At 51.1% G+C, this 27,036-nt stretch overlaps 7 protein-coding genes across 7 annotated transcripts; 5 read left to right on the forward strand and 2 right to left on the reverse strand.

The window, feature by feature from the left end:
* The first annotated feature begins 523 nt into the window (after nucleotides 1-523).
* BCR38DRAFT_423874 (uncharacterized protein) lies at nucleotides 524-2,054 on the forward strand. Its single transcript, XM_040859610.1, has 7 exons — nucleotides 524-814; nucleotides 902-916; nucleotides 985-1,164; nucleotides 1,223-1,356; nucleotides 1,410-1,463; nucleotides 1,520-1,770; nucleotides 1,823-2,054. Exons 1-6 carry the CDS (start codon nucleotides 760-762, stop codon nucleotides 1,682-1,684), a joined length of 603 nt encoding a protein of 200 aa, XP_040718898.1. The 5' UTR covers nucleotides 524-759; the 3' UTR covers nucleotides 1,685-1,770; nucleotides 1,823-2,054.
* A 191-nt stretch (nucleotides 2,055-2,245) lies between these two features.
* BCR38DRAFT_336297 (enoyl-CoA hydratase/isomerase) lies at nucleotides 2,246-3,232 on the forward strand (the record flags this gene model as incomplete). Its single annotated transcript, XM_040855446.1, has 1 exon — nucleotides 2,246-3,232. One exon carries the CDS (start codon nucleotides 2,246-2,248, stop codon nucleotides 3,230-3,232), a length of 987 nt encoding a protein of 328 aa, XP_040718899.1.
* Nucleotides 3,233-3,412: 180 nt separating this feature from the next.
* On the reverse strand, nucleotides 3,413-5,266 carry BCR38DRAFT_135231 (uncharacterized protein). Its single transcript, XM_040853576.1, has 2 exons — nucleotides 3,806-5,266; nucleotides 3,413-3,750 (listed from the first exon to the last, which is right to left on the reverse strand). The coding sequence occupies exons 1-2, from the start codon at nucleotides 5,007-5,009 to the stop codon at nucleotides 3,593-3,595; spliced, it is 1,362 nt and encodes a 453-aa protein (XP_040718900.1). The 5' UTR covers nucleotides 5,010-5,266; the 3' UTR covers nucleotides 3,413-3,592.
* Nucleotides 5,267-12,304: 7,038 nt separating this feature from the next.
* Nucleotides 12,305-13,456, reverse strand: BCR38DRAFT_482117 (uncharacterized protein; the record flags this gene model as incomplete). The annotated part of the gene is made up of 2 exons (XM_040863460.1): nucleotides 12,305-12,793; nucleotides 12,851-13,456. 2 exons carry the CDS (start codon nucleotides 13,454-13,456, stop codon nucleotides 12,305-12,307), a joined length of 1,095 nt encoding a protein of 364 aa, XP_040718901.1.
* A 2,776-nt stretch (nucleotides 13,457-16,232) lies between these two features.
* BCR38DRAFT_406534 (uncharacterized protein) lies at nucleotides 16,233-17,965 on the forward strand (the record flags this gene model as incomplete). Its single annotated transcript, XM_040858063.1, has 3 exons — nucleotides 16,233-16,294; nucleotides 16,359-16,407; nucleotides 16,472-17,965. 3 exons carry the CDS (start codon nucleotides 16,233-16,235, stop codon nucleotides 17,963-17,965), a joined length of 1,605 nt encoding a protein of 534 aa, XP_040718902.1.
* A 2,611-nt stretch (nucleotides 17,966-20,576) lies between these two features.
* On the forward strand, nucleotides 20,577-22,745 carry BCR38DRAFT_135306 (cytochrome P450 monooxygenase). Its single transcript, XM_040853577.1, has 2 exons — nucleotides 20,577-21,382; nucleotides 21,437-22,745. The coding sequence occupies exons 1-2, from the start codon at nucleotides 20,885-20,887 to the stop codon at nucleotides 22,679-22,681; spliced, it is 1,743 nt and encodes a 580-aa protein (XP_040718903.1). The 5' UTR covers nucleotides 20,577-20,884; the 3' UTR covers nucleotides 22,682-22,745.
* A 1,263-nt stretch (nucleotides 22,746-24,008) lies between these two features.
* On the forward strand, nucleotides 24,009-26,207 carry BCR38DRAFT_455544 (major facilitator superfamily domain-containing protein; the record flags this gene model as incomplete). Its single annotated transcript, XM_040861806.1, has 3 exons — nucleotides 24,009-24,063; nucleotides 24,481-26,003; nucleotides 26,103-26,207. The coding sequence occupies 3 exons, from the start codon at nucleotides 24,009-24,011 to the stop codon at nucleotides 26,205-26,207; spliced, it is 1,683 nt and encodes a 560-aa protein (XP_040718904.1).
* Nucleotides 26,208-27,036: the final 829 nt, after the last annotated feature.

Below are 27,036 nucleotides of genomic sequence, written 5' to 3' on the forward strand. Positions count from 1 at the left end.
GGCTTGCAGTGACGCCAGGTGGGAATGGAATTAGGGGGTAATATAAGGCTGGACTGCTCAACAAGTGCATAATTATGGTACTGGCTGTTGTGGGAGGGCCAGGCTCAAGCAGTCGTTAAATATAAAAAACTACTAAACAATGGCGGTACAAATAAGCGGTTGAGACAAGACAAAGGCCGAAGTACTGGTATAACATAGCAGGCTTGCGCTAAACTTAGGGTCTCCATGTGCCCGAAGTTTTCTGTCACGTACCTCATGCACGACTTTGCTAGGCTTGCAAGCCTACCCGAAACACGAGCACCGGTATCATGTTTTGACATAGTAGAGGGGTAATCCCAGAAGCATTTCTAGCTAGTCCATGAACAATCTGGGCCCTGATGGGGTCAGCTCCATTGACTGCCGCCAACCAAGTCTGAGATCCGTTGGAGACAATCCTGTTGAGGCAGTTCTATTGGCGAGAAGCTGCAGCTGTGAAGTCTGATGCACTGCGTTTGCTCGAAGTGCCGCCGGCCACGTAGTTTGGCCCCCTTTTCAGCTATTCACCGTCATGCAAGATCCCTGAGTTCAGTTTCAGAAGCCCCGCACACGTCATAGCCTGTAGCGTTTCAACTACCCTAACTTAGCAGTCAGTCTATAATGAGCCCATTACCTGCGAGCTTACAATTAGATTTCCTCGCCTTCTTCCACTCATGTCAAGTTAACCAGACACCAATACGGCAAAGTACAAAACGTCAGACTACCTTTCAATAAACCCAAACCATGTCCGGCTACGGCAATGACAACGATGGCGAGCGCAGTGGAGAGAGACAGCCGGGTGTGTGAATTACCCCGCCATTGAACCCCGCCAAAACGAAGCTCCTTCGAGTTCGAAGTGTCTCAACTAACATTTAGTGAACACCAGACTTTGGCGGCAACAGTACGATATCCCCGAACCAGCCAGATTCGAACACGACCTTGTATACTCTGTCTAACAAGTAGCTACAGTGACACAGGGTGGCGCCTACCCCGCAGGCGGCTATGGCACAGACGATGATATGCAAGGAGCCGCTGAGCATGCCACCCGCTCCGCTGGTGGCTCTGGCGACAGCAGCTTCTTCTCGACTATGATTGGTGCACTGGGGCAGAAGAAGCAGAACTTGTCGAGCGAAGACGTTGATGAGGAGGGTGGGTTGAAATCCCAGAACATGTGGAGAAAGGGCTTAAAGCAATTGACATTTCCTAGATGCCGTCAAGCAGCACAAGAAGTACTTCAGCGGCGAGGATGATGGCCACGAGGCCGATGACAAGTCCATGGGATCGGCAGCCGCTATGCAGGCGTTGAAGATGTTCACTGGTGGAGGCAGTGGGAACTCTCAGGTACGAGACTGAAATAGGCTGGGTTCCAAGTGCGAGTTACTGATGTCATCCAGGAGGGCAACAGTCAGAGTGCATTCATCGGCTTGGCCATGGGTGAAGCTAGCAAGGTCAGTGTATGCCCCGCAGCACTAACTCATCTCGACTGATCACGTTACCACCACAGCTCTTCGACGCGAAGGCCTCTGAGGGCAAGGTCTCGAGCGAATCAAGCAAGGAGTCTGCCGTTTTGCAGGCGGGAGAGATGGCACTCAAAATGTACATGAAGAGCAAGGGTGGAAGCTCGTCATCTTCGTCTGGCCTTCTCAGCTTGGCGTCTAAGTTCATGTAGACGAGGACTTGAGGCCGGACATAGACATTTGGGACAAAACTTCCAAAGTGGGCCGAACAGCAACCGGGTTTGAATGAGGAACAAAGGTAAAATAGTCGTTCGAAAATTGATGCATTGACTGATACAGAAAAAATTCAGGCGAGAGAGTCTTGGACAAGACAAATCTAAGGGCTCGGTGGTTAGTATTAATCCATTGTGCTAGAGAAGGTTCATTTATGACCCTTGGTTCATCTTGGTTTTGTCTTCATAAAATATCGACCTGAAAACTCCACTGAAATTGATGCATTCTACAAAAAGTCAAGAAGTTTGCCGCCGCTGAAATAATATGGTAGAAAACGACACATTTATAAATGATATCATTTGCGATGAGCCTCGGCACACGTAGTTGACCTACCCCGAATTCTTAACCCCTCCCCTCACTGACAACAGTTCACCTAACCTGACATGGACTGAGTTAACCTATATGTATCACATAGATGCTAATCGTTTTTGTCTGTTCACACGAACCCATTTATCAGCCATCAGCATACCTCACCTAGTTTACCTGCATGTGATCGTAAAATGACAACTTCTCCTCAACACCCCGTCTCCTATAACGACCTTTCCCTCCCTCAACTTAAACTATTCCACCATCCCGCTTCCTCTCCGATCCCAACCCCAACCATCCTCGTAATCCTAAATCGCCCAGACCACAACAATGCTTTCACCGACACCATGGCCATGTCACTCGTCACAGCCTTCGGGCTTCTCTCCAAAGACCCCAGAGTCAAAGCCATTGTTTTCACCAGCGGCGACGAGCGCAACCGCGTCTTCTGCCCGGGCATGGACCTCGCCTCCTCTGTCTCCTCTGCCACCAAAGGAGGCGGCAATGCTGAAGAGAACGACCTCACGTCCGCCGAATTGGCGAAACAGAGGAACGCACACCGCGACGGCGGTGCCCAAGTCAGCCTAGCCATCTACCACTGCACCAAGCCCGTCATCGCAGCCCTCAACGGCCACGCCGTCGGGGTAGGTATAACCATGACGCTGCCCTGCAACTTGCGCATCGCCTCGTCCTCGGCGAAAATCGGCTTCGTTTTCGCACGCCGGGGTCTCGCTATGGAAGCCTGCTCGTCGTTTTTCCTGCCGCGCATCTTGGGGACCGGGCGGGCGTTGGAGCTCGTCTCCACGGGGAGGGCCTACCTAGCTACTGATATCGCGGTACGGGATTTGTTCGCTGAGGTCGTGGAGCCGGGGAAGGTCGTGGAGAGGGCGTTGGAGGTGGCAGAGGAGATGGGCAGGTTGACGAGCGGGGTTAGTACAACAGTCATGCGGGATATGATATATCGTGGCCCGAAGAACCCCGAGGAGGCTTTCGAGTTGGAGAGTAAGATTCTGTTTGATTTGTTCCGAGGGCGGGATGCGAGGGAGGGGATGAGGAGTTTTCTGGAGAAGAGGGAGCCTGGTTTTACTGGTCAATTTGATGTCGATAAGCCGTTGGTTTGGCCGTGGTGGGAGGGAGCAACTGACAGAGGCGGTGTCATGGCGTGGTTGAAGAGCAAGATCTGAGGGCAATCATATTATAAAAGCTCTGGCGCTGATAGCGTAGACCATATATCGGATGTAAGATTGGGTCAAGTTGCAATTGATGAGAGTGAGAGACCATGATGCTAAACGAGATTTTGTAGTGACAAATTTCAGCCAAAGCTGTAGTCGAATCTGGAAGGCGTCTAGAGAGGTATCTCGTCAACACACGTATGTAAAGCATCAAAAACAACCATCAAATAAGTAAAGTACCCTCCCCTTATATTTTCCCTGGACACCGATGCCGAGAACCGTTTCTCCAATGATGCAACACCTGGATATAAAGTCTGTAAGCCATGCGCCAAACCCAATTTTCTATAGTCTCCAGCCGTGCTGGACTGCACTTCAAGGCTCAGCCATATTCATCGACTGGCTGTGGCCAGAGGAGGCTGCACCACCGGCGTTCTTCTTCTTTTCCTTCTTGGCCCACCTGAGCCCACAGGCGTTGCAAAGTGTCTTCGGCCCACTCGGTCCTTTGCGCCATTCGGGCGAGTCAAGCGTGCCTAATCTTTCATCAGAACAATTCAATTTCCATGGGGTCCAGATGAAATAACTTACCGCAGTCTGTACAAACATACTCCTCGGCGACTTTGAGCTTCTTCTTCTTCTCCCCGGTCCGCGGATCCCGGTCGATAGGAATCGCGATGCCAGCATCACCTTTGACCAAAGTCGGACTGGCATTCCCTGTGGTGATTCCAAGGCTACGCTCTCCCTCGACATATCTCAGCCCTGTTAGCATCTCAATAGTATCCGTATGGGATGCGGCCTCGTATCTCGCCATCTTATCGCGGATGGAGTCGCGACGCGCACCAGCTGTCGCACCCTCCAGGTTCTCTCTCGTCAACGTCATGTTTAATGATGACGGTCTCTCCGGAGGTGGCATTGCTTGCGAATCCGCATTTTGGGGATTGTAGAAAGCCGTGCCCGCCGAAGATGCCATGCCTTCTGAAGGTGTCACTGATGGCGCGTCTTGACTCTCAAGCCAGCTCTTCTGGGACGCCTCCTCTTCCTCTTCCTCCTCACGCCGCAACTCCATGATCCGTCGTCGCAGTCTTTCGTTCTCTATCTTGTGCTCCAGGAAAGAGTCCAAAAGCTGAGCATTCCTCGTGGGATATGGCCGCGACATGACGAAAACAGCTTGGCAGAATGGCGTCTTGTTGTCGGGATTGGGAGCGAATTTGGCAGAGGCAATATGTGCATGGCCCACCGATTCGAAGATGGCGTAGCTACCATCCTTCTTTTTCAGTCGGTAGAACATGCGCAGTGAGGTACCGGTGGCTATCGACTCATTCATCTCGGATGTGAATGTGCCTACATCGTCTGGATGAATAAGATCCTTAAGGAAGGCGTCGACGATCTCGTCCGACGAGTATCCTGTCAGGGTTGTGACACTTGGCGACACATATTTGACCCGTCCATGCGCGTCTAGAATCTGCAAGAAGTCCTTGAGTTCCTCGACAATCTTGGCTGGCCAATTTCTGCGCTTTGTAAACTCGGTCAAGGTGCTGCCTCCAGGTAAGCTTGATGGCTGCTGTGTGGCCGCGACAGGGGTATTGTAGGTCGTATTCGTGGACGCAACTGGACTATCCTCAGCGTTGGACCCAAATCGGTCAGAATGAGCCATATTCTGGGTACTTGATGTGTCGGATATGGATGGATAGTGATGCTGCTGTTGGGCCGATGTGTCGTACGAGGGGAGGCCGTCGAGCATTTGGACTCCTTCAAAGTTGCTGAACATGGGGCTGTCAAGGAGCGCCATCATGTCATTTTGGTTCTGAAGCTGTTAGCCAGGGAGTCGGGCTGGCACCATGTGTCGGTGGGAGATGTTTACTGGGTTCATGCTGCCCGACGCATAGCCGAACATGTTGGCAGAATTTGGTGGAGGATCCATTTCGTAACAGCTGCGGCTTGAAACCTTCCTACTTGGGCGGGCTGCGATGGAGAAGTGGAATTGCCGATGACGAGGGGATTGAGGTAAGGGGCAGACTATCAGTTCTCATGTCTGCGGCAGGTTGTTCGGACGAGCCGGCTCTGTACGGTCGCTAGCGCAATGGCTGGCTGTAAAGAAATGGTCGCAGGTCCTGAAGGTAAGGACGGTGGAGGATGCGAAAGAGAAAGTGGGAGGGATGGGAATGTGGTGGATATTCCGATTTCTCGATAACACCAGGGATCGGCTTCTCAGCGAGTGCCATGTATAGCAAAGCTCATTAAGGCATTAATTACATACGACACAGTTCACTTGCTGGCCTTAGTGGACTAAAACGACACTATCAGCTTCATTTGGTAGCGTCGAGTGGGACCAAGTAAGGTAATGGCGACTTGTCACATTGAAGATCTAAGGGAAGACTTTGTGGAGGATTTATTCCCAAGCGTCTATGGGGGCATGCGATAACGCGAGACTTCTGTCGTGCCCCTAGAGGACTCGTTCGGGACTCTCGAGTCTGGTTTGGACTGAAGGCGCAGGTGGCCGAGAACTTTAACCAGGTCAGGTCGGTTTGGCGCAGGTTAGCTACCCTAGCAAGGTGGGGTCGGGGCATTCTTCAGTGGACCAGTAGAGGACAGGAGCTCCAATATCCGAGTGGTCGAGTCCGAAAGCTTCACGAGTCAGACCAGTGAACTGCAAGATCAACTGAAGTATTTGCGGACGCTTCCTCTTCCTTGGGTCACTGCTAGTGTTAGTTGTGTGTGTGTTATTACCACCACCCAAAAATACCTACGTAGATGCCGAACTGTGTTGGTGTTGTCTGTATTGGGACAGCCGATGCTATGTACAACAGTTGACTTGATGATGTAACTTGTAATACTCTGTCAAACAAGTACCCATCATCTAGATTTCAGGGAGCCGGATTTCACAGGGTAAAACATTGTGTTCACTTCAGCGGTCAGTCTTGTGTTCCCTCATTCCCTCAAGGTTAACTATGACCATGAAACTGGTTGCTGGCCAACTATCGGTATCCAACAAGTCGAGGCATTCAGAACTGCCAAAAGGTAAAAGCATGAAAATGATCTATTCAAACGAGAAGTATAGGGAAATGTCAAGTGATTATCACAATTGGCCCTTCACGGCAGTGTGCTTACTGCATCATCAAATTGCCTCATCAGATTGCCTAACGCATCAACTGAACTATTGGAGTCATGAAGCTACCCTGTAGCGTGCCCATGACTTTTAGAAACACATACGCCAACCGAAGTTTACGCTGTTGCAGCCACGAGGTCAGAACAAGTTGATCATACTGCAGTATACATATTCAGTTACCATATTGAGCGTCTGGAAGCCCAGCTTATGTTTCAACTTGCAGCTTGCTGAATCTGTTATCCACGCCCTGTCGCCCCAAGGTATTTTGTATCCCGAGAGTGGGTGACACCTTCCACCCGAAGCTCTGTCACCAGTTTGACAATCCCTGCCCCAGCTCAACGCGGGGTCCATCCTAGGACGTTGCTGCCTGGGGCCCAGCGCGTCTCCCTAGCAAAAAAGCTTCGAAGCGCGTTTGTACCTCATCTCACACCCATCAGGCCTTACAGACAAAGGGAATCCAAACAGCAACAGGAGAGAGGAATCGAGAGATACTTTGCATTGCATTGCTTTGAGATGAATGCATTCCAAACACCATTCCGTCGTACCCCTTTCTACCTATCTTAATCTTGTCCGTATCCTTTAGTACACGAACCACCCACCGGACCATGTCGAAGATCGACAAGCTCTCGATATCGGGCGTCCGGTCATTCAGTCCTTTAGGCCGGGAAACCATCCAGTTCAACAGCCCACTCACCTTGATCGTCGGCTACAATGGATCTGGTAAAACCACAATCATTGAGTGCCTGAAGTATGCGACGACAGGTGAGCAACCACCCAACAGTAAGGGCGGTGCATTCATCCACGATCCGAAACTATGTGGCGAACGCGAGGTACTGGCACAAGTCAAGCTTAAATTCTCGACGCCACCCGAAACCAGCTATGTCGTTGCGCGCAACCTGCAGCTCACCATCAAGCGGACCCAGCGTTCTATGAAGACCCTCGAGGGCTCTTTGATGGTCATGCGACATGGCGAGAAGAACACGCAGTCATCGAAGGTCGCCGAGCTTGACAAGAGCGTTCCCGACTATCTCGGTGTTGCCCCAGCAATCTTGGAGACTGTTATCTTCTGCCACCAAGACGAATCTCTCTGGCCTATGAGCGAACCGACCGCCCTCAAGAAGAAATTCGATGAGATCTTCGAGGCCCAGAAGTACACCAAGGCCATCGACAACCTCAAAGTCCTCCGCCGGAAACTCGGAGAAAAGCTCCAAACCTACAGGATAGAGGAGTCGACCGAGAAAACGAATAAAGAGAAGGCGGATCGTACCGAAAAACGTTCTATAGTGTTGCAAGACGAGATTGAGAAGCTGCGGATCCAGTGCGATGAAGCCAAAGAGCAAATGAACGCGGCTGCGCAAAGTGCCAGAGAAAAGCACGAGCAAGCCAATAATTTCCTTGGTATTGTCAACGAGCTGAGGATGAAAACCGGTGAACTCAAGTATCGGCAAGATGCTATTGAGGAACTCAAGGCCAACATCGATGAATTGGATGAGTCGGATGAGTGGCTGGAAGATACATTGGCAAAGTATGAGGACAGTGTCGGCCGGTACGAGACGGACCTTGAGGAGAACAAAGTGCAGTATGGCGAGCATCAACGAGAACTACAAAAAAATCGGACGGACCACGCACACCAGTTGGCAGAGCAAGGCAAGCACCGATCCGACAAGGAAAAATACGAGCGGCAACTGGCCTCTCGGGTCGAATTGATTCAGCAGGCGGCTCAGACCCATGGTATTCGCGGATTTGATGGTCAGTTAGACGATAGACATGTCAAGCAGTTCAATGACCGAATCCAGAAACTACTCAACGACAAGAAGCGCGACCTAGACCATCTGCAGAAGGAGAACGCTGAGGAGGTCGACAAGAAAGCTGCGGTCATAACCGAACTCGAAGGCAAGAAGGCTTCTCAAACCCAGGATCGATACTTGGCAAAGCAGAGGGTGGGTGCGCTTGAGAAGAGGATTAACTCAGTCCAAAATGAGCTCAACTCCTTGGATATCGACGAGGGCGCCAAGGTCCTGTTGGATGCTGCGTTGGAGGATCTTGACAAGCGATTCTGGAAAGCCACCGAGGACTTACAGACTGCTGACTTGGACGCTAAGATGCGGCAAGAGAGCAATGAGCTTGTGAAAGTCGAGGCCGAGCATGACAGACTCGGCGAAGAGCTTATGGAGTGCACGCGACTCGCCCATGATCGGGCACAACTAGATTACCGAAAGTCGGAGCTGTCTCGTAAGAAGCAAGAGCTTGCCACACGGACCAGTACATGGACAGATAAATTGGCATCCATGATCGGCGATTGGACACCTGCTAACGTCGAACGAGAATTCCAAACTGCACTTCAAGTCCGAACCAGGACTCTTGAAGAGGCAACGCGGAAACGAGAAGACGCCGTTCAGACACTGAGACAGGTTCAATTCTCCTTGACCAGCACTCGCGAGAAGCTTCGACGGGGAGATGAGGAGCTCGAAAGATGCAGGTCGGCTGTTCGGAACGCACTCAGGGAAATCAATCCAGAGAAACAGCCTATCATAGAGGATCTCAACATGGAAATTGAGAAGCTGGAAGAAGAGATTCTCATCTTTGAAAAGGACATCAATCTTTTTGACGAGATGGATGACTACTACAAAAAGTGTCAGAAGACCCTCAACAAATACAACAAGTGCCAGCTTTGCGATCGCGTCTTTGGCGATCTCCACGAGAGGTCGAGGATCGCAAAGAAGATCCAGGATGCCTTGAGCGGCGAGCAGAAGGAAAAAACTCGTGAAGACCTAGCAGTCTGCGAGGAGCAACTCGGACAGCTGCGTGCCGTCAGGCCCCAATTTGACACATGCTTAAGACTATCTTCGGAGAAGCCTGGGCTTGACAAGGAAGTGCAGATGCTGAACGAGAAAGAGGACCAAGTTACGCGAATGCTGGAGGAGTTGGACCAGCTGGTCAACCAAAAGAAGGAAGACCGACAAGATCTAGAGTCCATGACGAAGACGATCACTTCAATCTCACAACTTCACCGCGAGATCGAGGAAGCACAGACTCAAGTGGATCGGATTACTTCTCAGCAGTCGGCCTATGGAGAGCTCCGCAGCGCCGACGAGATAAAGGAGTTGCAGATGAACTGCACTGAGCAGATGAAGTACATAAAGAACCGGATCAACAAGTTGCAGGCGGACAAGCAGCGATTGAGAGACCTCGTAAACTCTTTGGAATTGGAGAAAAGCCAGATGCACAATAAGGTCAGCCACGCTGCCAGGGAGCTTCAGCGGAAGAAAGATTTCCAGAAGCAGATTCAAGCACACAGAGATGACATGAGCCAACAGAGAGATATCATTTCTCAAGCCGACAAGTTGTTAGAATCCGTCGAACCTGATATTGCCAAGGCACGAGCAATTCGGGACGACACCCTCCAGAGAGGCCGTGCAAAGGAGAAGAGGGTAGCGGATGAACGTGACGAACTAGCCGCCTCCGTCAATGAACTCAAGATGGTTGAAGCCGACATTCGCGACTATCTTGACCGCGGAGGATCCTCGAATCTAGCTGCCAACGAGCGAGCCATCAAAGCCCTCAACAACACCATTAGCCGTATTGAGACGGACATGAGTGAGCTGACTGCGCGGACCAACAAACTCCGGGAGGATATCAGCAACAGTAGCCGGAAGAAAAAGAATATTCAAGACAACCTCAACTACCGGAAGAACCTTCGCCTCGTCGCTCAGTTCGAAAAGGACATTGAGGTATTGGAGTCGCGTAATGCGAACGAAGACTATGAACGTCATTACGCCGAAGCTCAACATTTCGAGACCTTGCGCGACAGGCTCAACGCCGAACGAGGCGCTTGGATGGGCGCCATGAAGACGAAAGATGAGGAGTTGTTGCACCTGCTCGAGGAGTGGAAGACTGACTACCAAGACGCCGCTCGCAATTACCGAAAGGCGCACATCAATGTGGAGACGACGAAGGCTGCCATCGAGGATCTGGGTCGTTATGGCTCAGCGCTCGACAATGCTATAATGCAGTACCACTCCCTCAAGATGGAAGAGGTGAACAGGATCGCCGGCGACCTTTGGACGCAAACCTACCAGGGCACTGACATTGATACAATCCTGATTCGGGCTGACAATGAAGCGGCCAACTCGACCAGCGCTGTACGCCGTTCGTACAACTACCGTGTGTGTATGGTGAAGCAAGACACCGAGATGGATATGCGCGGTCGCTGTTCAGCTGGTCAGAGGGTTCTTGCATCCATCATCATCCGTTTAGCGCTTGCCGAGTCGTTTGGCACCAACTGTGGTCTCATCGCGCTTGACGAACCAACGACGAACCTTGACAGAGACAACATCAAGGCGCTCGCCGAGAGTCTGCACACCATCATCAAGAATAGACAGGCCCAGTCCAACTTCCAGCTCATTGTCATCACTCATGACGAAGAGTTCTTGCGGCATATGAGATGCTCGGATTTCTGCGACACATTCTACCGGGTCCAGCGCAATGAGAACCAGAACAGCACCATCAGCTTGGAGAGTATCACAAAAGTTCTCTAAGTATTTGTCTGGTATGGAGAAATCAGCGGAAAGATCGGTCGGGGAGGGAAATGATGGGAAGTTGGCATGATATTGAGCTTGAACTGCATAGCATGGCGTTTGTTTGCTAGATGGCAAAGCATAGGTGTTTGATTTTGCTTTGCTATTTACTTGATGGACGGAGTATGGATGAATTGTTATACCACGGCATGGGCCATTACGATTTGATAGGCACAACATGCCTTGATTTGGCTATGGATGAAATAATGCCATGATGCGACTGAGAAATCTCCCATTAAGATGGTGGTTTCGTGACAGCTTGTCAGAAGTGAGCACCCTCTGACAGCCATTTCGTTCTGAACGACTGAAATCTCTTAAGCCACAGTTGGATGGTGAATGTTGAGGATAGGATGAGATTGACCATCTAGTATTTAATAAGTACTAGAAAAGACTAATACCAAGGATAGTATTATACTCTCTGGTGGTTGCGAACTGTGAAGTTTTGAAAGCAAAGATTACTATCAGAAGTTATTGAGTGCGAAGGCCGAACTTAGCAAAGCGCACCAAGGTTACCTAACATTAGAGAGATGTATTAAGTTACACATAGTATAAGAGATTCGTTGTCGTGGAAAGCTGTATCCAGAGCTATCCTATCCGCAAACTGACAACAGGCTAGCATTTGGGAGGAATAGGGTTATCAGAGAGTAGCTGAGTAGTGGCAATATCAGCATTCCGGTTTCCCTACACCAAATAGTTAATGATCACACTTTACTATGATTTAATAATCGGAATATGCGACATAGGCATAGCCTCAAATCTCCATAACAGCCGGATGGCTGTGGGCAAGCAAGGCATAGAAGCGAGGCGAAGATCGCATAGGGGAGCGATTACCTTGCTACAGGCGGCGACTGCAGTTGAGACCATTGGTGGTTGAAATATTAACACAGAAGACATCTTAGAGGCCATGTAAAGACAGTTTTGGAGAATTATAGCTCGCTGCATTTTTGGTATCTAATTACTTTCCGGTTGGTTAGAATCCTGTCCTAGTAATTCCCACACTGCCGGTGCAGAACCAAGTGCACGCGTTGCAGGTGTGATGTAAAACTTCGACATCATGAAACTACTAAGGAACTCCCAGAAAAACCTTTTCCGGATTTCCTATCCAGATCAATTTCAACGGCATATAGGGAAAATAAAATAGCCACAGTGTCCTAGAACTCCGGCTCGAGCGAATATTGACTCGAGTCTAGACGCTGAACGCCTCGAAAATGATGGAGGTCCTTTCCTTCGTTGGAGGATCTCCGCGTCGCACCATGTTGGCCAACGGGTATGGCAATTCGCATGCCCACCCGCTTTCTCCCAGGAGAAAGCCATGATGACCGGATATCAGAGAAAATGCAAAAGAAAGTCGTGCAATCATGCCGTTTTGTACATCTATAAGTTCGGTTCGCGCTCCTTTCGCGTTTAGTCGATGGTCATCCTGCTCGGTAATTGCGGCTGCTTGACATCGTTCATCGAGTAACTAATTTGATCCTTGTCAACCTCGTGTCGCGAAGTAAGCAAGTGTTGTTTCAGGCCCGCTCCGAAGTTCAATATACAAACCATCGCGTTGACGATGGTCATGACAATGAGAATGATGGTGAGGACGGCGAAAGTAGTCAGCGACTTCTTGACCGGCTTGTAGTCTTCCCTGTGTCCTATGTCGTAGATACGCGACAGCTTGAAGATGAAGTAGGCAAGACCGCCCATGTACAGGAAGATGATGAAGACCATGCCCCATTTCCATTCCCGTCGAGTAAAGAACGCCGCGGCCAGGAGGATACCAATTGTGATGGGGACGGCTATGCAGGTCGCGGTGAATTCGCCATCGGTCTTGCCGCCAACCACCACTAGGAATTGGACCGTGAAACCGATGAAGAAGAAGAAGTCGAATTTCAGAAGGGCGATATAGATCTGAGGCCAAGTCAATTATTTGCGAGCTGGACGTGGAAGATAACAAAGACAATATACCTGATAATGCAAGAATCGCTTCTTCATGCGGTAATCGGCTCCAATGTGTTTCAGGATATCCCAGGCGAATTCCTGGTAGAGTTTCCAGGAGAGCAACCCCAGGCCTAGAGTGCAAACACCAAGAACGCAGGGAATGGTGATGAGCAGCGGCTTAACTTCATACCAAATGTCGGTGTCGAGGACAAGGGCTCTGTCGGAGAGAATGGTGATGGCTTCGTGGATTTGATCAATTTGAATGGCCGTGTAGACGAGCAAAGCGAGATTGGCGATGCACAGGCCAATAACCTGGATCGTATTCTTCATTCGCAATGCATCCCACACGAGAATCAGTTCATAGACGAAGCCAAAAATGAACAGGCTGAGGAAGGTCGGGATGGTCTTCAACTGAGATAGGACATCGGTGTCGTCTATATACGGTGCCGTTTTCAATTTTTCGTCATCCAGACTGTCGGTGAACTTGGCGAAGACGTAACCCTCAAACGCGATGCACACAACGGCCTGGATGGCTGCGACAATGAAGAAGGCGCGTGGCCATTTCTTCTGGAAGAGCTCAGCAGTGCTCTTGGCCAAGCTGCTCGCTCGGCTGCTTTTGCTCTGTGCAGCCATCGGAGGGAATGCGTCGTGGTACTGCTGCTGAGATTGGACGGGTTCGGGAGGATAATTCGGTTGCGCTGAATATTGGGGATACTGAGCGTAAGTCGATTGCTGGTCTACAAAGCCTGGATCTCCTGCAAGGAGGGACCGGCGCGAATCTTGTCTGAAAGCCAGGACGGGCGGTTGGGAAGCGACTCCTCGTAGATGAGGAGTCGAAAGCGCACTCAAAGGCGGGATGTTTTGTAATTCGGGGTGGATTGGGGGACGGACGGGTTCGGCAAATGGCTTGGCCTAGCTGTGGTGTGTGGTGTGTGGTTTGCGTGGTGTGGTGGTATGGCTGTCTCACGTAAAAGCGACAAGGTGCGACCGGTGCTCAAAGAAGGACGGAGAAACGAATGGTTTGCTGCTGGTCAAAAGTCTGTTTTGAGCCCTCAAAGCCGCCTTCTTTTGTTTTCTGGTGTTACGGTCGACGATGAGGTAAAAGATATGAATGAATGAGAAGACAGTTGTTTGTTTGTTCCCTTCTCACAGCATGCACGCTGAAGCCGTGTTGGGTAGGCTGAAACAAGTCGACAGGCTGACTGGTTTGATCAGTGGCGAGGGTGCTGGGGCCTTTCGATTGTTGGACTGAAAGAATTTGGGCAGGGAGTGCAGTAGGATCGCACCGGGGGTTTGGGGGCTGTTGTTGCGAGTCTCACAAAGCGCCTTGAGACCCGTCAGAGGATCTTCGACTGATCAGCCCAGCTTTTGGTTGTTGGTCTAAACGAGCGGCAAATGACGAGAAAGGTCAAGTCGGGGGGTCCGTATTCTACGCCGTCGCTGTTGCTGAGTGCAGAAGATGCTCTTGGCGGCTTTCTAGAGAGCGGTCTGGTCCTCTTGGGAGTATCGACTGCCGTAAATAAGAAAACAGACAACGGAAAAGCCCAGGCAGAAAAAGTGAGGGTACTGTCGAGAGACTCGATGAGGCAGTGGAATGGGTTTTAAGAGTTGAAAGGATTGTCTATGAAAGCACAACTGTGACCAGACCGACGACACGAAAGAAAAATGGGCAGTGCATCTGCTGCTCCGCGCTGCGTGGTACCAGGCTGAGCAAAGGCACCCCAGGCATCCGTGGGTCATATCTCTTCTGCTGGTCACTGATATTAGTGCATCGCGTGCTTGCTTGCGGGCGCCCTTAACAGATCTACTTAGGGAGGGTCTCCTTGACCCTGGATGCCAATGCCGATGGGAAAGCTGGGACTCGGGAGACTGTCCACTTTTCAGCTCCCTACCTCACCCCACCGCGATGCTCACCCAAATCCACGGGCCTAAATTGTCGATTCCACGTTTGCAGCGAGTCCGAGGAAAGCGCAAGAAAAGCCTGTTTAGGACGGATGCGGCGTTGACCTGTGTAGGGCTGGACATCTGGAACAACCTGGGGAGGCCTGATGTTCTGAGAGACTCATAGTTGGCAAAGCTAAAATATTCGACCTGCCGCTATTCTCTCAGCACCGCCATTGTAGAAAGTGAACTTTGCCTGCAATGTATGCGACTTAGTTGTTGATCAAATGTCGCCCAACTTAGGAGGTTCAACTTATTTTTCTCCCTATACTTTGTGAAGTCGGGAGGGAGCCGAATCTCATGAGACGTTATCAATCTAAGTATTGACGGCCTAACTTGCGTTTTTCGTAGGTTTCCCCAGTCCACGACGTCCGATTTGTTCAGAAACAGAGAGGATCTCCCTGCACCAATGATGACATTGATGACACTTGCAGCATTGCTGTCCAGAAGTGTGTACGTGAGAGTCGCCAAGATTATGCTCGGCCACGGCCATGTCAAAACTTCCTGCAACTCCAAATTATAATTGATACAGTTGAGACCAATTGGCTGCCGTGCGAGTTGAAGAAAGAATTGTCATGATTTGAGTCTATGCATATCGCCTGGCGAGTGATGATATCGAATTAGTTAATCCAAGTTGCTCGACGTGAGGGCCCTCGGATGCCCAGACGGGAGGAGAATCGTGGTAATATTGAAGGACGACCGAATGTAGCAGTATTCAATTGTTGAGAAGCCGCCAAGAACCCCTTTCAATTACTCGATTGAGTTACATAAGTGATGAGTATAAGAATCATCGACGTCCACCAGTATGAATATGAATAGCCCAAAGGAAATCACCATCTGCCCCCTGCCCATGTACGTAGCTGCTGGAGGCCGGCCGCGCCCTCGTCTTGGCACGTTGTTACAAATAACGAGATGCGGAGAAGTCGATGTAATGAGTTGCCGTTTCAAGGTGTAGCAGCAGCTCCATTCTCTTGTTGTGCAAGGAAAATTATGAAATTGCATCATGAGCACAACAAAAAAGTTGGACAAAAAAGTATGGCAACAACGACACTCGTAACCTGTTATTAGCCTGGCATGGCCTCCATTCTACTCCGGAGGGTGGCTCATGTTTATATTTAGAATGTGGAAGATTGGTTTGCAGATCGAGCCAGAAGATCGTCCAGTAGCCAGTAGCAAGTACGAAACTCAGTTGGTGGCCGACGAGATCTAGCTCGCGGAGATTCCCCAGAGAGATACCGACACGTCGAACTAAGCGGGTCTGGATATGCTGCGCAGTACTTGCTGCATGAAGGCACGAGAGCCGCACGGGTAGGCCACTTAATAGCCTATCTTCACTATCGCGTCAAAAACCTTAGCTCCAGTACCTGAAGCGCAACAAGCAGACAGGCTACGATTCGGTGAACCGTGAACCGCTATTGATCTCATTCCAACATTGGAACCCAGCCATCATATCATTCAGTGGCCCACGATGATGGAAGTTGACGAAGACGACATACTGCGTACTGTCGCAACCGGCGGCTTGATGGACTAGTGAGCAAGCCGCCAGCTATCAACTACGATTAATTGCGCCTGATTCTAACCTTTTGTCCAACAGCTCCGTCTGGCCAGCGCTTCTTGCACGAATCGTGTCACGAATCGACAAGGTACTTGATAGACACGCCTTCCTTTCAGGCACTTAGAGAGCGTCGATACTGACTAGATGAGCAGATCGCGCATGAGGAATTCCCTATACCGCAGCTGCCCACGCCGCCAGCCAGCGTGATCCCGTCTTCCATTCCGAACCCCGCCAACCAATCCGACTCGGAGGACACGGAAAACTTCCTGGCGCCCCTTCCCTCGTCACCCATCGAACCCGAGAGCACGACTTCTTCCCAAGACGCAAATAAGGAAAACACTCCCATCGCGCCACGCATCAGCGCTGCGCCTACATCAGCACCCACTGCCGTCGCAGCGCCACTCGCCCCGGGCGCTCTACCTCGGCAGATCGCCGCTCTCTTGGCCGAGATAACGACGACACTGACGTCGACGTTTCCTACATACCCACCACACACCATCCAACGGCTAGCCGAGCTTGTGCTGACGCCCAAACACCACTACCGAACCCTCCCAACGTATCTACATGCCCTGGATCGCGTCGTCCATGTCACGTCAGGTCTCAATGTCTACCCGCTGCCACCCGCAATCCCTGATGCTTCGACCGGCACCTTGCTCTCCAATGGCATCTCGGAAGCACCCGCCCCTTCGCCCTTCGCCACGCCTGGCAGCGACGAGGCGCTTGGCGGGGCTCTGCTCACCCCTATCCCGTGGCTACAACACGCATCACAATCGCAGAACCTTGCAGGTTCACCACAGGCCCAATCGGACGGTTCGCCCTCGTCCGATCGCCCACCCACACATGTTAGCAGCAGTAATGGAGGCGGTGACAATCCCGAGGGTGAACTGCGGACCGAGAGCACCGAGACCATCGATGGCCCCAACGGCATGGGCAGCATCGAGACTGTAACCGTCACTGTTAATGGTGTGCCTTCAATGGGAGCACGGGGCGTTGGTGTCACGCAAGGGGAACTTTTACGACAAGAGCAGCGAGCTGGGGTCGTTCCCATGAGCCAGTTGACGGCAAGCCATCACATGATGCATGCTGCCCAACAACGAACCTCTCCAATGCCCCCTAACACTGAAGGTGCGGCTGCGTCAGAGAGGGAGGAGACGGCCGGTGGAACGGGGGTACGTGACGATGCAGTAGCAGATGCTACACCAGCAGACCCAAGTGTCGAAGAAGACGAGAGACCCCATGCCCGCGGACCAGAGGAAATCGGACCGGAAGATACCGGTCCCCAAACTGAGAGCAGTAGCAACACCAACTACGTGGGGGGTCCAGGGATTGAGATGCAGGGCATTGATGTCGAAGCAGCCGTTGGCCGAAAAGCTGCCAACTCACCTGAGGCAACAAAGAAAGATGATGCGGCCGACAGAATGGAGGGCTTGGAGGCGACCAAGTCTCTCAGCGAGAGAACGCGATCCTTGACGCCTAAAAGGGAGGCTGAGGACGAGCTCGAGGGACCAACCAAGAAGTTGAAAGAGGATGTTGATATGGATGTGGACACGGCTACGGCGGGGAAAACTGCTGCGGGAGGGCTAGAAGGCAAGGGATCCAATGATGAAGCAAAGGAAGGCGTCGACAAAGAGGAGCTGGATGTGTAGAGCAACTCGGCATTCTGGATCAACCGGGCATATTCAATTGCCCGACTTTTGAATCGAGCACACAGCTGAATTTGGCTGGTTGGTTGGACGGCGTCTTTGTCTCGTTAAATAACAAGGATAGGGTGTAGGAAGGCACGGAGAAAATAATTGAGATACCATGGCCGGATGTTGGCTTGTCCCTGCTCTTTAGGAGGATATGCGTCATGAACGAATGCTACGACTGCGGCCTCAGTCTGACGCTTTGGTATCTAGCCTTAAGGTGAAGTCGGATGTCTCTATACAACCCCTATTCGGTCATCAAACCGCCCAGTTCACTCAGGATATGTTCACCGTGTCAGAGATGGCATCACGCTACTGGCGACCTCGACAATCATCACGTTCATTGCGTGATAGTTGGAATGGTATCTATGAGATAGGTCTACTCCAAACTTGATGTCCTATCTTCACAAGTGATAACCGGGCTGCTGAATATGTTGGAGCATGACAATCAAGATGTCAACAGATACCTTCCCCTTTTGCAGATTCGCTATGACTACCCAATGCCTCGTCCTGGTTAGTTTCTGGTTAGCATATATCTTATGCGGAAACGTTCGGTTACCCAACTTAACTAAACGCATTTTCCACAGGTAATTACTGAGAGGGACCACGCTTGCCCCTTGTCAATGCCTTGTTATAGTACAAACGTAATTTAGCTGGGCAAGCTACCTGGTCTTGTAGCCGAGTCCGGATCATGAACCTTGCTGTACGGGTGTTCTCTAGTGCGGTTTGTTCGCATTGCTCTAGAATTTGGATCTGTTCCAGGTGGTTCAGCGTTCTTTGCAATGGAGATCCCTGGGAACTGGTAGAATCGACTGGACATATGTCATATGTGGACTCGATGGGCAAGAACTGACGGTGGGGTCAATCCTGGTTATATGCAACTACATGAGAATGTGGCATGGGGCTTTTCTCTGTGATCTTCACTGGAGTTTAGCCAGAGACTACATTATGGCGTCATAATTTTCATAATGCACACACGATCGTTTGACGTGTTTCAGATGTACATTTCTCCCTACAGCTGACTGGGGAATACATACGATGTTCCTTTACATCGAGGCTCATCTCGTGCGACCAGTCCCCCGAGAAACCAGTCGGTATGCCAATTTCATTTTCTTCGTTTACAGCCAGTATAACTCTGGATTACCTATATACACAGTTCTTCTGCTTAAATTTATGAGAACGTTGATGAGGTATTTAGAGGCCGGGCTGTTAGTTCGATAGAGTGCTGGGATGCTTTTCTCCTGGTGCTGTATAAACCCAGTCATACCACCACGAGAACGGGTGACCACGTAACACGTGGCTTGCTCCGGAAATAGCTATATGCGGCAGCTGCTGGCCTGGGCCATACCTTATAGTACCTCGAGGTGGTTGGTTTTTTATTCTAGGTATGAAATACGTTGCATACATCTTATGCTCCATAGGTAAATGCACAGAGTCTTACAACTTGATGAGTATTTACTTTCATGGTAGCAGGTTATTTCTAAACGAAATTTGCTTATGGATAACCTAGTGGAAGACTGCAGGTTGTCGGCTCAACTTCAGGAGAATGAGCACTATTTGCATACTGTTTCCCTTAGACTCCCTTGATGACATCCCGACAATGAAGTTATTGCTTGTGACTACGGGGTCGATTAGTAACAACAAAAGGGGCTGCTATATGTGGTCCCAGCTTGGTAATACTATGTGCCTTTAGACCACTCGAATATATAAGGAAGGGCTGCATCTTAGACCATCTCGTTATGAATCTCATTACGACATAACGGTCGAGAGACCGTGTCAATATCAATGTCATACCGAATATCTGAGTTATTATATGCAGTAATCGTTATATGCAAGTCAGCAAGTAGACCTATCTCACTCAAAGCTCGCTATAATACGTTGTTGATCGGGTGCCAAGCTGTGCAGAGAATACAGTTAGTTATAAACACCTGATTTTGGCTGGAAAAGAATACGAAAAAGGCTCGCTACGGGTCATGATTATTAATTGAAGTGTACGCTTCACAGGCCTTGAATTTCTAGTATCCTCGATGCTTTAGTCGTGAGAGAGTTCACAATCTCATTGCTCTCTTGAGAAACGAAACCGCGGAGCACACAAACTTCTGCGTCATTAAGAGTTGGTGCAAAAGAGCATCATTATACTCAGTAAAACCCCTCGAAATACACTAACTTTCAGCTGTAGTCTGTGGCTCATGCAGCTAATCAACTAATGCCGTGACATCACATGAGTTGGTAGTTGGCAAGGTCCGTAGGTCTATGGGGAGTAACATCCTCCAGGATAGCAAAGGTGGCACAACGGGAGACGCATACCCTGTAAGTCAAAACGAAGTTGCCAGATACTACATAGTGCATCAGTCATGTTCATCAGCGGCGTAGCCCCATTGGGTTCCTTGCGTCTCAAGTTATCGGCTGTCAACTTTCACATGAAGGGCTAGACCGTACAGCCAAGATTGAATAGTTCCAGGTTAGACAATGCCACGACCCCACATCTCGACATGGGAAAACCAGTTGAATAAGCGCCCCAGGCGGTCGCGCGCGACTCGATATGGGCTGACCTGCTTTTATGTAGCGACAAGGATTGTCCAAGTTGCATTATATTGGAATGTTGAGCTGACATTATGGAGGTGCCAGTGGAAGATGACAGACATCCACTCAGGGGCCTGATTTTTATCAGCAAAAATCCGGAGAAACTAACTGACGACAGCGTCTCCTTCGATAATCGTCTCACTGGCAACCTGAAAGGCATTTGCTATACTTCAATCCGCCTCATAGGCAAACTCAGAGATTGGCCACAATTCTATCCACCGTTCTTTATGCTCATTCACTGTCATTTCAAGGTGTCTCTAACCCCGAGTCATTGTTGACGCGAGGACGTGCATCACCATGGGTTCTAGTGAGGTAGTACAGACGGCATACCCGCTCGCGCAGTTTCCGGTCGCCACGAGCGCAATTATAGTTATTCTGGTTTCAGGGCTCTACCTCGCTTATCAATGGGCGCTGCCAAAACCGTTGCCGGGCATCCCCTACAACTCTCAGGCCGTGAAGACCATCCTCGGCGACGCAGCTGAGGTCCGACAGATCCGCAAGAATGGCGGAAGCCCCCGCGGCTGGTTCAACGAACAGGCTAGCAGACACCGGAGCCCGCTCACTCAGGTGTTCCTCGCGCCGTTGTCCAAACCGGCGATCATCCTCTCGGAGTACCGGGAGGCTCAAGACCTTCTTCTGCGGAGGAGCAAGGAGTTTGACCGGTCCCAGCGCAACTTGGACGCCCTGGCCGGCGTGGTCCCGCACCATCACATATCGATGAGAACCTCAGATCCCCAGTTCAAGAGGAACAAAGAATTGGTCAAGGACCTTATGACCCCTCATTTCTTGAACACCGTTAGTGACGTGAGACCGCCCGTTCGACTATTTTGATTATTGACTTGACCCCAGGTTTCCGCCCCACAGATTTACAGACATGCGTCCAAGTTCATTGAGCTCTGGAGATTGAAGGCGCAGATGGCGGATGGGCGTCCGATTTTGGCCGAGAGAGATATCCATGTCATGGCCTTCGACATCATCAAAACTGTTGCCGTCGGCGAGGGCGACAACCAGAGCATGACTGACCTGTACGTAGAAACCGTACGTTCCAGCCCTTCGGAGCAAATGGGAGTGGGCATCGACAATGTGTTTGTGTTCCCCGAGAACAAGTTCCACGAGGACCTGGAAGCTCACGAACACCAACAAGGCGCCATCGGCTCTTCTGCCATGCAGCCTTCGCCCAAACTGTACCACCTAATCCACAACCGCAAATCCATCATGCGTGAATGCTTTGCCCTCAAGATAAACATGCTGCGAAAACAAGTTGCCCTTGCGTTGAAACGCCACGAGGCCGGAGAGGAAGTCCAGTCGGCCCTCGATTACATGATTCAGCGCGAGATTGCCTCAGCCAAGAAAGCCAACAGACAGCCCGTCTTCGACTCGGCGCAAATGTTCGACGAGCTGTATGGCTACATCGGCGCGGGACACGACACGACCTCGACGACTCTGCAGTGGGCGCTGAAGTACATGGCCGTTCACCAGGGCGTGCAGCAAAAACTGCGCGAACATATCCGCACTGCATTTCCCACAGCCTGTAGCGAAGGACGCCAGCCGACACTGGCGGAGCTGATAAAAACGCAGGTACCGTATCTCGAGGCCGTCCTTGAGGAGGTTTTGCGTCTCAATGGCCCCGTGCGGACGGTTATGCGCGAAGCTATGGTTGACACTACCGTCCTCGGCCACTGGATCCCCAAGGGCACGCAAGTCTTCATCAACCTGGGCGGAGCCAGCATCACGTCCCCTGCGTTCCCCGTCGACGAATCGCTCAGAAGCGAGAGCGCCCGGGCGCACCCCGACACGCCTAGCTCATGGGGCCATGATAATCCGGGGGCCTTCGTGCCCGAACGCTGGATCAAGACGGAAGACGGGGCCGAGATATTCGATCCGCTGGCGGGACCCTTCTTGTCTTTCAGCTCGGGCATACGGGGCTGTTTTGGTAGGAGGCTGGCCTATGTGCAGCTGCGTGTCGTCATGACGCTCATGATCTGGAACCTGGAATTTGGACCTCTGCCCGAAGAACTCAACTCGTGGGAATCTGTTGATTCTTTAACGACGAAGCCGGTTAAGTGTTTTACTAGGCTTTCGGTGGCCAAATGATGATTCAATCTCAATCCACTGGCTCATCCACATTCCGCACAATGCCATTGAAGACACGATGTCCATAGACGGACGTGCCTCCGAGACAACCGGTTAGAGTTGCTGGTTTGAGATTAGGGAACTAAATCCTACATCCCTTGAGGGAGTGCACTCTGACCCCAATTTGAACTAGCCGGTATTATACAAGAACAAACCTGGGATACCCGTTGACGATTAGAAAACATACCGAGTACCCTGCAGAGTTTCTGTACACGTAAAATCGCCATGCCAAAGCCATGAACGCCGTTCATTTTCATATGAGACAAAGGTGTTGTTGGTGCCTCCCCGTCTTGCGCCGTCCCGTCGTTTGCGGGGGCTGCCAATGGCGTTCCCAATAGTGGGGGACTGCCAAGCCGCGGCATCCCCTCTAAGTTCAAGTGCCCACCGCCGACAGGGAGGAGGGTTGCAGGGGATGTCCATTCAGCATCATACAGGCATCTTGTGCGTCCTCGAGCATCTGTCATGCATTGTCGTGTGACCCGGCTTGCATCATCATAAAACGCAGTTAGAAGCCGCCTGCCGAGTCGCACACTATTTGATCATATCACTCCTCCGATGTCGGACGCCCCCTCCTGGAGAAGTCGCTTTGGAAAGAAAGGGTTGTCTCATCAAGAGCTGACGGGATCCCAAGGCGATATTGAACCCATGCTTTTCCTGTCAACCTATGCCAGGCTTTACCTCGAATGGCAGTGCACCCACATCATCTTCGACTCCATCAGCGACCTAACGACCAATTCGGAGCTGTGTCGGCAAGGCGGAAGCAGCACTGCCTAAGGAACTCGCATTTGGGCCGCTGGGGCGCCTTTTATCGGCGGCGGCGGCCCTGTCCCAAAGTTCCCCAAAGTTCATTCAGATCACACAAAAATCTCTGCGTCAGACTGGCCCACTCGCCTCAATACAACAGTTGTCAGTCGACGAATTAGCATTCGGCTTCGTCCTGAACGACGGCCGCTCTTGGATTAGAAGTATGCAGGTGGGCTGGGCCGCGCTTGTGCATGTTGCTTGAGTTGCCTTTGTGGACTTGTGGGTGTCATGCCACCCTGGTTGTTCACTCTTTCCTTTGTTTACGACTGGTTTGGAATTTTCCCTTTCCTTTGTCATTGCCACTTTTGTCGAAGATCTTCTACGGTGGTTGGCCGTGGCTTCTTGGCTTCTCCTCTCTATACCCCCGAGTTGCGGTCTTCTGTTCAGGACCTCGAGGACGAATCGACTTTATTCGTATACTTGGGCGTGACGCGATTATACCTCGAAGCTTCTGCATTTCCGAACACCACGCATAGTCGTCAAGATGACGACGGCGCACAATGCTCCCAAACTGCCGTCGAAGCAGCTGGCGATTCTCGGTAAGCACGATGCCTATTCCTATCTACAACCGTAGTTCTTGAACGAGCCCTGTTTCTTCATTTGAGGAGTTCGTGGTTGGATATCTCTAGGCGGGACGGGAGATGGCCCGCCTCCGACTGGTCGGCATTTCCAGTATTCTATTGTGTCGCTCAATATACTATGCGTATCCCTCGCACCGTCTCGCGTGAATTCTACCCAGGATGGATAAAAGTATCCGTCCGTTCGTGATGATTATTTAGCCGCGTGATCGTTGAGCTAGTGTCGACGCACTCTCTCACCTGGGAGCAGGCATCGCAGAGCAACTCGAGTGGGAATGATACTCGAATATCATAAACACACATATATACATGCAGCAAGCAGCTACACACCATCAGGTACCATTCCCTCCAAAACCCACTCTGCTAACCTCAAGACAGCCGTGGCAAGATTTGCCGAGCCGCTTGCGATGACATCCGTTTATCCCTATCTACCAGAGATGATTGCGAGCTTTGGTGTTGAGAAGAAGGACATTGCTAAATGGGCCGGTCTCACCAGTGCCGTGTTTTCGCTAGCCCAGAGCATTACAGCCGTGCCGTGGGGAAGGGCTTCCGACCGATTTGGGAGAAAACCAGTCATTATGACCGGACTGCTGTGCACAATGGTGTGCTTCTTAATATGGGGGTGTAGCACGTCGCTCACCATGGCTATAATTGTTCGAGCAGTCCAAGGGGCGTCCAACGGAAATGTCGGTATCATCAGGACCATGGTGGCCGAGATGGTTCCACAGCGGGAACTTCAGCCAAAGGCCTTCTCCATCATGCCGCTTGTTTGGAGCATCGGGTCTATCTTCGGTCCTGCATTTGGAGGCTTCTTTGCCAACCCGGCGACGCAGTTTCCGGACGTATTTGGAAACAGTACTTTCCTCAAGAAATTTCCTTTTGCATTGCCTAATATTATGGGATCTCTGATCTTCTTGCTGTCCCTGACAGTTGGCACCCTTTTCCTGAAGGAGACGCTGGAAAGGAAGCGTCACGTTCGTGATTACGGCCTGGTTCTAGGCGAGCGCCTGATGGCCCCCTTTACCAAACAAAACCACCATCACCACCACCATCACCACAGGCGATATTCGTTCCAGGACGACGAGATGACTGCTCCGCTTCTAGCAGCCAACAATGACCACCACGCTAGACAGAGCCACGACCACGAAGCGAAGACGGACGTGCCGTCGTCGCCGTCGATGAAGGCAGTTTTCACGCGCCAGACTGTGATCAACCTGGTCTCGTACACTTTCCTAGCGTTGCACAGCGTGGCCTACGACCAAGTGTTATCCGTGTTCCTCAACTACCCCCGCCAACACCACGACGCGTCCAACACACACCTCCCCTTCCTTTTCTCAGGCGGCTTCGGCCTCAACTCGGGCCGTATTGGCACCATCTTCACGCTGTACGGCATCATATGCGGCCTCATCCAATTCATTCTCTTCCCGACGCTGTGCAGCTACTTCGGCGTGCTGAACTGCTTCCGCGGCTGCGCCGTCACTTTCCCCATCGTATACGTCCTGACGCCCTGCACGACGCTCATTGAGGACGAGACTCTCCGGTTCGCGGCCTTACTGGCAGTTTTGATCGTCAAGGCGTTTGCTGTTATCGTGGGGTTTCCGTGTACTACGATCTTGCTCACAAATAGCGCGAGTAGTCTGAGTATCCTGGGTACGCTCAATGGCTTTGCGACGATGTTTTCCGCGCTGGGAAGGGCGGCGGGACCGGCTATGACGGGCGCCGCGTTTACTTGGGGGGTTAAGCGGGGCGCTATTGCGGTACCTTGGTGGATTTTGGCGGCTATTGCCAGCGTGGGCGCTATTCAGGCGTGGCAGATCGAGGAACAGGATGGGCCGTCTCGCGCCGCTGATTCGGATTCGGATTCGGATTCGGAGATGGAGAATGGAGATGAGGATACCGCGGTAGAGCAGCTGGAACCTGTCCGAAGGACTAGCGCTATTGTGTTTGGTAACGGCTCGGATGAGTTGCGTCCCATGGAGAATGATGCTATGATTCATGAGCCTACGGCACGGGATGATCTCCCGCTTTTGGGAAGTACGAAGAGCTCCAGTAGGGGTTTGGTGGATTATGGGAGTATGACGAGGCAGTCTTCGGACAGGCGGTAGATCTCGTTTGAAGAGGGCGCTGGCCGGGAGTGAAGGACGACAAAGGGTGAGTATGAGTGCGAACAGGGGGTGCTTGTGGGGGTTATCAATGTTGACGACGGATGGACTATCACATGTTAAGTCGCATGACTGTGTGTGGCATAGGCGGCGTTTACGGGTTTATCAAAGGCTACCATGTCTGCTTACCAGTTCGTTTGTTATCCCTTTGCTGCATATCCAGTGAGCACATAGAGATTGTTTTGTGGTAATGGATCGGGTTGAAGCGTTTCATATGATACAGTGGTGTAGCTGTCTGAGGTAGAGAAGATTTGATGACTAAGGTGCCGATGCATTAGGTGAGGGTGGTTTGATAGGAGCGAGACTGCCGGCCATAGTTATTACTCTTTGTTCATTGGCGTATTTCCCAGATTCCCCTATACGTTGCGAACTACCTAGCCTATCAATGTGCATCTATGCACAAGGTTTAGAAAGGAGCTGAAGCGATATGTGACGAGTTAAATCATCTGAGGAACGCGTCGCCCGGTCGTTCGAAGGGAGGTTCGAATTCTTATGACTTCATAACCGCACAGAGCTAGCCATTTGGAAGGTGCGTGTTCCCTCAGCCCGAGCTGTGTGACATTGGAGCAAGGCCGTCTTCACAATCTTCTTCGTTATCTTTATGGTCATCGTGAGATCGTACTAGAATTCGTTTTAGTCGCTAGCAGATATGGTTCATACAGCGGAGAGTTATAATCTATATCCATGTCGTCCATGAGTTAGGCCACAGCTATTGACTGCGTTGCAAACATACGAAGTATTGCCAATAGGATGGAGATATGAAATATGAAGA

This window comes from Pseudomassariella vexata, assembly GCF_002105095.1.
Source record: "Pseudomassariella vexata strain CBS 129021 chromosome Unknown BCR38scaffold_3, whole genome shotgun sequence".
NCBI classification, from domain to species: Eukaryota; Fungi; Ascomycota; class Sordariomycetes; order Amphisphaeriales; family Pseudomassariaceae; genus Pseudomassariella; species Pseudomassariella vexata.

What these genes read in the sequence shown, in the direction of transcription:
- BCR38DRAFT_423874 (XM_040859610.1), top strand. Translation starts at nt 760, where the DNA reads ATGTCCGGCTACGGCAATGACAACGATGGCGAGCGCAGTGGAGAGAGA. An exon ending in CGAAGACGTTGATGAGGAGG is followed by an intron (nt 1,165 to 1,222) that starts GTGGGTTGAAAT and finishes GACATTTCCTAG; the next exon opens with ATGCCGTCAAGCAGCACAAG. An exon ending in GAGGCAGTGGGAACTCTCAG is followed by an intron (nt 1,357 to 1,409) that starts GTACGAGACTGA and finishes GATGTCATCCAG; the next exon opens with GAGGGCAACAGTCAGAGTGC.
- BCR38DRAFT_135231 (XM_040853576.1), bottom strand. Translation starts at nt 5,009, where the DNA reads ATGATGGCGCTCCTTGACAGCCCCATGTTCAGCAACTTTGAAGGAGTC. An exon ending in GTATGTTTGTACAGACTGCG is followed by an intron (nt 3,751 to 3,805) that starts GTAAGTTATTTC and finishes ATGAAAGATTAG; the next exon opens with GCACGCTTGACTCGCCCGAA.
- BCR38DRAFT_135306 (XM_040853577.1), top strand. Translation starts at nt 20,885, where the DNA reads ATGGGTTCTAGTGAGGTAGTACAGACGGCATACCCGCTCGCGCAGTTT. An exon ending in CCCCTCATTTCTTGAACACC is followed by an intron (nt 21,383 to 21,436) that starts GTTAGTGACGTG and finishes ACTTGACCCCAG; the next exon opens with GTTTCCGCCCCACAGATTTA.